General features: G+C 36.1%; 2 protein-coding genes across 2 annotated transcripts in view; one reads left to right on the forward strand and one right to left on the reverse strand.

Annotated features, from left to right (window-relative positions):
* Positions 1-762: 762 nt before the first annotated feature.
* LOC115234987 (glutamine-dependent NAD(+) synthetase) overlaps positions 763-11,430 on the forward strand; it is a 17,623-nt gene continuing 6,955 nt past the window's right edge. The window contains exon 1 of the mRNA XM_029806449.1: positions 763-1,199. The gene's annotated coding sequence lies outside the window, so the exon portion shown is untranslated. The remainder of the gene's footprint in view (positions 1,200-11,430) is intronic.
* LOC115234988 (cytosolic carboxypeptidase 2-like) lies at positions 3,026-10,954 on the reverse strand. The gene is made up of 15 exons (XM_029806451.1): positions 10,423-10,954; positions 9,601-9,827; positions 9,206-9,358; positions 8,463-8,782; positions 7,961-8,110; positions 7,769-7,880; positions 7,176-7,421; positions 6,642-6,974; positions 6,156-6,383; positions 5,653-5,744; positions 5,336-5,567; positions 5,102-5,213; positions 4,819-5,014; positions 3,985-4,200; positions 3,026-3,794 (listed from the first exon to the last, which is right to left on the reverse strand). Exons 1-15 carry the CDS (start codon positions 10,493-10,495, stop codon positions 3,188-3,190), a joined length of 3,297 nt encoding a protein of 1,098 aa, XP_029662311.1. The 5' UTR covers positions 10,496-10,954; the 3' UTR covers positions 3,026-3,187.

An 11,430-nucleotide genomic window follows, 5' to 3' on the forward strand; every position in this document is an offset into this window, starting at 1 on the left:
GGATACCGACAGAATACGAATATTAGTTAAAACGCAAAATATTTTTGTTGTTTATAGATATCAACAAATCCTTTTCCATAATTAAAGTATACATAATAACGGAGTGCGGGGTTTATGATTTCATATGAAAAGTGAAAAAAAATTAAAAAATTACAGTTTTGTTATCGGCTTCTGCCGTCAACATTTACTTAATATAAAAAACAACCTGCAACCTGCACGTACCTAACAAGTGAACTCCGCACTCGGCATTTTATCAAAGAGTATTAGTGAACTTCGAGAAGTGAGTTTAGAAGCTTTATAAAAAAGATTTTACTATGCAACATTTTGCACACCGAAATGTTTCTTACTAGGCTTTCAAATACATTTTCAAACGTTCACTTATATTCCTTCATGCATTTCCGAGTGGAGAGGTATCCTATTTTGCACGTACACACCGCAAAACCCTTATATTAAGCAAATATATAATTATTATGGCCGATAAAACAGGACGGTCCGGCACACACACACACACATCCTCTTAATACAAAACAAAAACTACTCACGATTATCATATCGGCAGAGTTCGAAAACGAAACATGAATCGCCACTAACTTCATAAAATTATTCTCATTGTTATCAACTCTTTTACATTCAAATCATTAAAATATAATCTCAGCGATAGAAGTTGTTTGTAATATTGTAATATAATAAGCACAAAATATGAAGGGATCGATTTGATTTTACATCACGTTTTGAAAGTGCTTTGAAAAAATTTATTATAAACTATAAGAATCTGTGTCGTGCGTCCTAGTTCTAGTAAAAGTAAAAGGTCAAATTTCCCGCTCTCCAATATAATAGGGAAAATTGCCGCGAGATGGCGAATATGCAGACTTTCATTTGCGAATCGGATTTCTATCAGTTGCGCAACTAGATCACGAAAACTGAAAACAGTAATTGTGCACCGACGCCACGACTGGCGTATCGGCAAATTCTACATAGAAGCCTTGATCAGCCATAAAGAAGAAGAAGAAGAAGATGATGAAAACAATAATTCGATGTGATCGTGTATCGTGTATCGTGTTACAAAGTGTTACAATCTCCTCCGTTAATTTTTCATAACCTTTTTATCGTATTTGTAATTAATTGTGAGCAGTGAGCAAGAGAGAATGTGCCACGTCCCGCTTGTTTTCTGACAGACGTTCAGGTTCAGGTTATTAAAGGTAATTCTAGTTTTATTCTAATTTCCGTGACAATCTCTCTTGTAATTCATTACGTCGGTTTGCGGTTTCATCAAAATGACCTTTGGCCGCTCGTGCAATCTCGATATAGCGTCGATGACGAATCATTGGTTCGTCTAGTCTCATGACGATCAGGCTATGTGATGTTATTTTATGACCGCAAATTGTTTATCTCGCGCTCGTGTGTCGCCATGGTGACACTGCATTGTCAATCGTGCGAGCACGTGATGCGACAATTGTTGCCGCACGTCAGATGCAGGCGCGAGATTACCATTTCTATTTACGTATACGCTATCTTTAATTTTCGTTCCAGAGTAAAATTCTTTAATTAACTCTCATGATATTTCAATTGCTTAACTAATTATCCGTTTCTTTCTAATTTGTGATACAGTACTTTTCCTCAGTTCTCATTTTTTAAAAGCAATTTTCTAATTGTAAGATGGTATTATATATTCTAATATTCTCTCTTTAATATATATTTTAATTGTGCAAACTTAAATTCGAATATATGTATATATACGATTTCTTTGCATAAAAAAAAAATTACAAATCAAAATAAAATCTATTTTATCGCTTAGAGTTTAACGAGTATAATTGAAATAAAAAGAAGAAAAGAGAGAAAAGAATAATATAATATAACTATCGAATATTTTTAGAATTCAATTATCGAATATCTTTAGAATTCAATTTTGCGAAAAGAGAAATTTAAATATATACACTCAAAAAATGGTCTTGTAACTACAACAACAATTTTCTAGGTGCGAAATATTAATTGATATAGATAAATGATAACAAATACTGTGATGTGCTTTACACTGAACCAATCTAAATGATAGAGACAGAATTTATATCTCTCTGAATTGTTAGTAAAATTTACAAAGAAAGTCTTTCTGTAGCGTCTATCCATATATATTAATCATACTTGTTATAAAGTTTGAATGTGGTACACAGAAAAATCCAATGCATATTTATCCAATGCAGTGATAAATATTTGGCAGTGAAATCTAAATTTGTCAGAAGATATTACTAGAATTTTCTACTATAAATTCTACATGTTACAAACAATGTTCTAGCAGATACAAAAAATAGAGTTAAATTTTTATTGTAATATTTAGAAATCTATCACCAGCAAAATATTTTTTTGAGCGACGTAATTCAGCATCATTGATACATTTTGCCGAATCTGTTTATCGGCTCGCTCAATACGTGATGAGTAAAAAGATGTACATATATTTACATATATACATATATTTACATATTCATCTTTTTACTGAGCGAGCCGATAAACAGATTCGGTACAGTGTATCAATGATGCTGAGAATTATACATTTAAAAAAATATTTTGCTGACGGTAGATTTCTAAATGTTACAATAAAAATTTAACTCTATTTTTTGTATCTGCTAGAAATTGTTTGTAACATGTAGAATGTATAGCAGCAAATTCTAGTAATACCTTCTGGCAAATTTAGGTTTCATTGCCAAATATTAATCACTGCATTGGATATATATGAGTTTCTATACTACAATTAGAACGATCTTTGTGAGAAACAATTTTTCTGTGTACCACAGTCAAACTCCTCGCTAAACTCCTCTACAATGATAAAATAGATTTTATTTTCATTTGTAAATTTTTTTCATGCGAAGAAATCGAATAAGTATATATATCTAACTGAAATTATCCGAATAAAGTCGTGTTTGATTATGAAACTTTTATATCATTCTAAAATTTCCTTGATCCGTTAAAATTAATTGTATAAAAAGTAAAGATAAAACATGTAAATTTTATTTTTCGTTATTTGTGAATTATTTATTCATCGTTCAGATTCCGATATTAGATAAAGCTTAGAACTCACTGGCTCGAAAAATAATGCGGATATCTTCTAACGAAACAAAAAAAAATTTCTTATAACGAGAAAACATGTATAATAAATCCAAGATTTACGTCCTACGTAGATTATCTAAAATAAACTTCAAATGTTATTGCGCATAGTTTTCGCGCTGGAGACGCGTTTAATCTTCTCCGTTCCTCTGTTCACCGCCGATTTCCTAAGCTGCTGCTGCTGCTGTTGCTGCTGCTTCTTTTTCTTTTGCTTCTTTTTCGTGATCTTTGGCTTACCCGAGTCCGATGAAACGTCATCCGATGTCGTGCTCTCGCAGAAGGCATCACGGTAGCATGATCGCGCCGGTTTCGCCTTTGCACCGACACAGGTGGTGGCCACTGCGCCGACGCCACGGAATTTCCGGCGCTGTTCGAGCTTCCACTGTTGCCTCTTCGGCGACGTAGCCGACGCTGCTAGCAGTTTCAACGAATCCGCCTCGATAGTTAGAAAAGAGGAAGAGATTTTCGCGCTCCTCGCATCTTTAATCCTAGAGTCGAAGTTTACCGCCCGTTGCCAATCGAGTTTCGAAATCTTTTTCTTCGACGTCTTCTGCCCGTCCGTTCGCGCGGATGTCTTCAGCTGGGACGCGTTCTTCGCGACGACCTGTCGCTTCCGCCGCGACTTCTTCCGCGTCTTCCTGACATCGTCTTTGTCTTCATCGTAAACGAGCAACTGTACTTTCTTGGACTGCGTCTGTCTAAAACGAAATGATAAACATCATGGGCGATAGAATGTATTTTTTCTAAAGTGTAGGATTCGAGAGTGCGATAGATTTTAGACTCGGTTATAAACACGATCCAAAATTTTATTCCGATATGCGTGACACCGTGTATGTCATCGATACACTTATTTTATGGACACCGTGTATAAATTGAGGAGTAACTCACTTTAGCGTGACCTCTTCGTCCGTGAGATAGTGCATCGGAGCGTATCTGGAAACACCCCAACTTAAAGGTGTCTTAACGAACGCATCGACGAGACGTCCCGTATCGTTGCCCTCCGCGACAGATGGTATACCCGTCCAAATTTTTCTCCTCAATGACGTTAGCTTGATTCTCGCATCTCGATTCGTCGGCGATATCGTTGACGGATTCTTTATCGTTCTGACAGATACGAATCGATTATATAATTTTGCGAATAAATACTTTACAACAGAAACGTTATTGTTGAACACATAAGATATTGCTTCCATTACCATTTTATTAGATTAAATGACCAAATTATTAATATATTATTATTACATAAAATAATAAAGCGGGCTAATATGCATGAAGTGGGAAATAATTAATAAAAAATAAAAAATACCTATTTTACGAATTGATATTTCTAGCAATTTTTATTAAAAATGGCACGAAGATAATTTAACGTTTAAAATAAAATTCTTTTGAATTTTTCAAAAGAATTTTTTTACCTCCACTTATTATCGTACGATTGGCTCTTATTAGCCCGTTTAAATTATATTACAATATTGAGAGCCTTATATATATATATTATTATTATTATTATTATTATTATTTATGTGTATGTCTGAAAATTGAATGTGATATAATAAAAAAAATAAACATTACACTTTCCGAGATGTTAGATTTTACATTTTATTGTTAATCAAAAATCTGGTGATAGCCATTAAAGAAACGTCAATTTTAATTTTTACCGATGATTTTTGTATATCTTCTTTGGAGTAGAAGAGGACGAAGAAGAAACGACAATTGACACTTTACCCAAGACATCGCGATCGTTGGTGAGTCCTCCGATAATCTTTGCGCGGCAACAACTCTCCGAAAGATACACTGCGAGATCTGACGATTTCCGGTAGGATCAGCGTTTTATTTCGTTGTCTTTCATCTCTTTCGTCCGTCTCTCTCTCGGAAAGCTCGATAATCTCTTCACGATGCTCTCGCGTGTTCCTCCACGCAACTACAAGATCCGCACAAACGCATACATATCGATGTATAATACAATTGTAATTGACATTGAGATATTATTGGATTAATAAATATATACTGTCATATTCTCTTCCTTCGCTTCTTATGAAACTTTCATCAGCCGAATCGGTCAAATCACATAAATCGCTACCTGGATCCGTGGTCGGTAAGTCCATTACTGCACGTTGCGTCTATTGACAAAAATATTTGTTATTTCTGATGATGAGGATGTCGCGATATGTTTTTCCATAAAATTCGTCGTGTAATTTTTACACTTTCCCGAATTAGCTATAGAATAATTATAGAGATATACCAGGTTTCTTCTGCGCTCCAAATATATTCTTCCCGCGACGTCCCTTCTCGCTCTCCTTCTGTAAAGACCAACACTTCTCGGTGGAACGAAAGTCGGCGACGGTGGAGGCGCGCAAAGATACCGACGACGACCCGCGAGGAACTCTCCGCCTTCGCTGGACCATGCAGCATCCGTGTACTCGATTCCTTCCTCCTCCGACGAGAAGCTCTCCTGCGAGATGTCTCCTTCGTCACTAATCAAAATTCGTTCAAATCGCAAAAATTTTCCGCAGACGAGATACAGAATATAAAAGACGCATTATTATAAGAAGGCTATACCTTGAGTAATCTGTCAAATCGATATTGGTAGGTTCCTCGGCGCTGGACCCTTCTTTGGTCAATCTGGCTATGATCTTATTCCGAAGTTTTTCCTGTCGAATCCGTGTTTATTCAGGATTTGTTGCAAAGTCCATCTTTAAGTATTATATAATTATGTAAATTAGATTTTTCGCACGAGTGCCTTCAAATTCACAGAATATGAAGACACTATGATTCGTTAAAACAACATGTTATTTTTTACTTACTTATAATACAAGTTCCAAGGAAGCACATGAATAATTCATTGAGTAAATTTGTGATAAACAGAATTGGATGGATTTAAATTTTGACCTTTTTATTACAAATGTATGGTGGCTGTATTTTCTTGCGTGAAAGTTAGTATAAGTATTTGAATGTGAATAACGACTTTACTTACCGTTTAATATCATATCTCGGCATACCATAATTTGCAAGAAAATGCAAGGAAAGTGTAATCGAAATATTAATTAAATAGACGACATTACCTTCATCGGATCCTGATCGAAAAAATCGAGTAGGGTCTCGCAGAAAGCTTTGCCGATCTGTTCGTAGTCCTGAGCGGAGAAATGAGTTCCGCATCTCGAACCAATCTTGGAACCACCCATGGATGCCTCCATGGTGTAACTGTTTTGAACGCCCATCGACCATACGACCACTCTACCCGTACCTTCCTTTCCTTTCTCAACGTGGAATTTGCAATTTTCGAAAGAAAACTAGAATTGTGGTAGCGGAAAAAAAATTGCTAGTGTAACTTGGACAATAAGCAATGAAATAATCAGAGTCGATTAAAGAGATTATTATTATTTATTGTTATTATTATTGAATAATAAAATTTTCGAATGTTGTTTCTGTGTCATAAAATTCTTTATAGTTTTTGAAACTCAATTTTAGTTTAAAAATTGTGTTTATCGTTAAAATTAAGTTTTTGGGAATATTATTATATTTATTATACACTGGATTGTGTATCTTACCTTGTCAGCTGCGTTTTTATGGAGCATTAGCGGAAATACTTGTTCCGATAATCTTCCGTTGCATCCGGCTCTTTTGCCCTCGCAACCGTAAGCGAATATATTATGCTTTCTCGAGTGAGCGTGAAGGTCACAGTATATCGCCACTCCACATTCCTCGAGGAGCCTTCGTATCATCAGCTTTGTATGCCATACAGACGGATAGCTCTCCCGCATTACGGTTCTGTATTGCCGGTTCAAGTCTTTACCAGACAGGGAACACCGATTATTACCCACTATGACGCCGTCCGGATTCAACATTGGCACTACTTTGAAGACGAATCTCTCCCTCAGCTCCTGTAATAATCGTGCGATATTAGCGCCAGTTGTTGAATCGTTTCTAGCTCTTCTTTAGCGCAAATTTCTTCATATTGATAGAATTTTCTTTCAGCGATACGTTGATCGCTTGCAGCTAATTCGTCTTTACATACGTCGGAGGTACTCCTAGTTTGTACCTTGAATATTCTGAATATTTATCTATATAATTATAAATCTTACTCTAGCCCGGTTCGTGTCGCCCGTGAGGAAGTCGATGATGCCTTTCATTGTCCAACTCGACGGCGTCTCACCGGGATGCACCCGGGCCGTGATAACGATGCCCCTCTTTCTTCGCACCACTTCGTCGTGTGTCGGTGCGGTGATCGTCAAGTAATACACGCTGTTTCCGGCCAGGCTGCGGCACAGCAAGCGCAGCTTGGTGAACCTTGTTTTCGTGGGGTCGGCCACAATTTTGCCAAGATATTCCTGACATGTTTATGCGCGTAATTAGAGGTACACGAAGATTTAATCTACGACGGGACGCAACAAATACAATCGGTTATGCTGGGAATCGTTTATATTTAGAATGATAATCGCGATGGAAAAGCATGATGCGGAATGTAAAATAAATTCTGCGAATAATATGCATTCTTAGCGACCGTGGGAATACATTCCGCGCAATAATTACTAAAAGAATTCTCATTTATCTGTATACCCTGTTTTCTCGCTATATAAGGAGAAGACGGCAATCGAAATAAAGTCCGCCAATGAAATATAAATGTTGTTTATGATTTATGGACTGTTATTTATAAGATAATAAATGCAATTTTTACCTGGAGATCGGTGTATGTGTACGGATAGCAATGTGCCAAGTAAACGATATCACGATCGTGAGGAAACGAGATATTGAACGTTAACGTGTGTTTCTCCTTCTCCTCGTCGCTCCTGCAATTATTTACGTACAATTTTTAACCGCGCATCGCGCGGATTACGAGATTCATAGTTCGAAATTGTCTATCACTTACGATGAATCGTTGTTTCGGTAATATGCGATATTGTCGCCGCATCTTCTCCATCCTACGGATCGAGTACGAGCATCTTCCGTAGAGTAGAGAAGAGGCTTGAGGCCTTCGTTATAGAGGCTTTCTTCTTTGCACATATTCACGATCGAAAATCTATAACCATAACAATTTGCGCAATTATTTTGTAGAGGCTAAATTATGTGCGTTTATATGTATTTATAGTAAGTTTATTCACTCTAGTTATTTATATAAACTATATTTAATAGTAATTCGCACAAAGAGATAGTTCGGGTAATAAGTAAAAATTACGTTATATTACGTTAAAAATTACGTTTTATATATTATATATAGTTTATCGTTTCGACAATATTAACTTGAGAAGATTGAAAAGCACAGAAAAAAGCTAATAATAATAAAACAACAAAAAGCGAATTTTTTAAAAAGCAAAAATCTCAATTGTATTTTTTTTTTTTTTTTAATCTGGATCCAGACTCTTCAATTTTACCTATATGTAATTCTGCTTCTCGTATTGGATACTTTGAAATAGTACCATTGCGTATGCCTCTGAGTGTAGAGATCCCTTCTTAAGTAGAGCTGATAATACGTATCAGTTATTTTCACTACTTTGCCGAGATTTCCCGATTCGAATCGCGACTCGAATCGTAAATCCGTACTGTCCTCTGTCGGTTGAGACGCCTCGGCGACAAAATAAATATTGTTCTCGTTAGCGGCATCCTTAGTATCTACAGTGCACGTGGTCGATTCCCCGGAAAACTCCACAGGGAACGGTAATACCGTGCTACCGCCCACGCAAGATCGGCTAAACTGTAAAAACCCTTATTTTCAAACTTTCATTATAATTCTCATTTTGTAATAATATTCTCGTGAACCAATAGAAAAAAAAATCAATGTTTGTCAGATTCGTGCATCCTTAAACATTTGTCGCGGTCTATTGTATATTGACTATTGACTATCTAACGCAGTGCTGGGATTTAGATGCAACTTTCGGCCGGATTTCTTGACTCACGCCTACGGTTCCCCCTCTTAATGCTCGCTCCTTAACAACGCAGCGCTTAACGGCCGTAACTAAGGAGCGCGTCACTAGTCTCAGGAACGTGCGTGTCAAAAATGTAATAACGCAAACGTATTATACATATATTGATCGAATTCGCACGGATTAGTACACACACACACACACACCCATGTATACATATGTATATATAGATACCGGGTCTCTCGATGACTTACATAATTAGTAACGTTGGTTGGACAATAGCGAAATATTACCGTTCCAAGCTCGTCGCCGATCGGCTTTGGTCTTGGTTCCTTCCCTGTTGGAATATAAAAGGCTTCCGGGGTAGCAGAATTGTATTCTATGTGGCGAATTCGTTCTGGGATTACCTAGGATTATTTTGCCTCGATTAATTATAAATTTAATTAATATACGTAATTATAATACATGAATTAGTTTATATTAATCAAAGTAAAAGAAATGAATAATTTTTTGTATATATTTTCTTAAGAAATTCAGATTATCAAAATGGTTTTTTATTTTTAAATAACAGAGGAACGCATTGGTTACTTTTGTTCCGATACTCATTGTTCTTTTGAAAATCGCGGCATACAAGTGCGTTAATTCTTACCTGACATTCGGTCGGCCATCTAGCTGCTTCCTGAATACTTCCGTCGACGATGCACCGTGCATCGAGAACCGCCCGAAGAGTTTCCTTCGAGGAGTACCGATGCCTAGATAAACTTAGGGGTATCGCGAACAGCGCCGACTCCACATCCCGTCTCAGAGTCGAGCCATCGTAATGTTCAAGCTGAGATACTTGCAACTCTTGTGGCGCTAGATCAGAAAGCATGCCACCTGCATCGTCAAAAAAAAAAAAGAATTTATTTTATCGTTGTGTTGCATAAGATGAAATTACGTTTTCTGTAAACTTAATGTTTTTGTTAATAGATAGATATTGTAAATGAACAGAGGAAATTACAGTACATTCACCGATTAATGATATTGTGCGTTTTGAGAATTAAGATAACGTTTGAAAAAATTTAATAATTTTTGCTTATTCGCGGAAAATTAGTCATCTTAACGATATACATGTAAAATAATTATATATTAATAAGCAACACAAGTGTATTGAAATAACATGAAATAAATATTTAAATTTGAAAATTGTATTATTCACACGAGTACGCGTGGATATCATAATGATAGGCATTACATGTTATTGTTAAAGTATATTAATAAACGTGACCGCTTATGAGAGGGGGTACAATGTCCGCAGGTTTACGACTTCATCAACATCTTCATTACATTGTTATAAATGCATTATTTTTCTACCTCCATTGAATAATGCATCGGAATATATAGAAATCAATTTGTCGAGTGAACGATAATGCTAATTTTATTAATTTTAAACCGATGGTAATTATTTTTGTTTCTTCTCATTAAAGCTCACCTGGGATGGGTTGGATCGGAAATAGCATGGCTTGAAGCTCTCTCACTCTGCTGTTCGACACCGCTTTCGTCATATTTCGTTATCTCTCGTCAGTCCCGTCCTCATCTTGCTCGTCGCGATTGTCAACGTCCACTGCGAGTATCGGCGACGTTTTTCCGCCTTTAGCATTCTCGTGCCAATCCGTGTAATCCTCCTTCGTCGGTACTTCCTCCCCGAGGAGATACTTGACAATCGGATTCTTCATCTTTATCTAAATATATTTATATTCTCATGATTTTCAGCTCTCGAGCTCCTTCTCGCGACAGATTGTATCGGTCGACCTTGTAAATGTCGATATAGACACACGCGTCCTCTCTCATGATTATAACTAATTATGATGATTTAAAATTTATTACTCGCTTTATAAAGGCAAGTAAATACGAAAATTTTTAACATCTTTTTCTCAACGTAGAAAGGACTCGTTCATTTTTGTCTAAAGGAAAGACAATATCTATAATAAGTATTTCTATAAGTTTATATAAATATCTATAAATATGCCTATATATAAATTTATATATCTATATGCTTCTAAGTATTCTATATACATACTTTATAAATTGTAGCTTTGATTATCACCGACATACATATATGTAATTGAAATTTATCAGAAAAGCAAATCTTGATTTTCAAAATTTGATTACTTTAACTTTTTAAACTTCTGATAATACATCAACTATATCAATCACTAACACTGTTCGAATAATAATAATAAATAATGCGAATAATCGTAAGATGAAAGTGTCAAGTGTAAATAAATGAGAAAGTTTATGGAGATAGAGGCACAATCGATGAGAAGATACAAGTTATTACAAACTATTCGGAATTTGCGGTAGCTTGGACCTGGTGAACGCTAGAGAGAAACTTGGCCCGCGTTGCTGAAGAGATCGAGTGGAACGTTTCCTTGGATGATTGCCTGACAACCGTCGCGAATCGTGGGCGGAGCTACGATCGAAACGATTGTTCGTTAAC

This window comes from Formica exsecta, unplaced genomic scaffold, assembly GCF_003651465.1.
Source record: "Formica exsecta isolate Colony F162 unplaced genomic scaffold, ASM365146v1 scaffold21, whole genome shotgun sequence".
NCBI lineage: Eukaryota > Metazoa > Arthropoda > Insecta > Hymenoptera > Formicidae > Formica > Formica exsecta.

Excerpts from the sequence above, each read along its gene's own strand:
- LOC115234988 (XM_029806451.1), bottom strand. The coding sequence starts at position 10,495 with ATGACGAAAGCGGTGTCGAACAGCAGAGTGAGAGAGCTTCAAGCCATG. Across the intron at positions 6,975-7,175 it reads GCGACACGAACCGGGCTAGA|GAGCTGAGGGAGAGATTCGT; the intron begins GTAAGATTTATA and ends CGATTATTACAG. Across the intron at positions 6,384-6,641 it reads ATAAAAACGCAGCTGACAAG|TTTTCTTTCGAAAATTGCAA; the intron begins GTAAGATACACA and ends CCACAATTCTAG.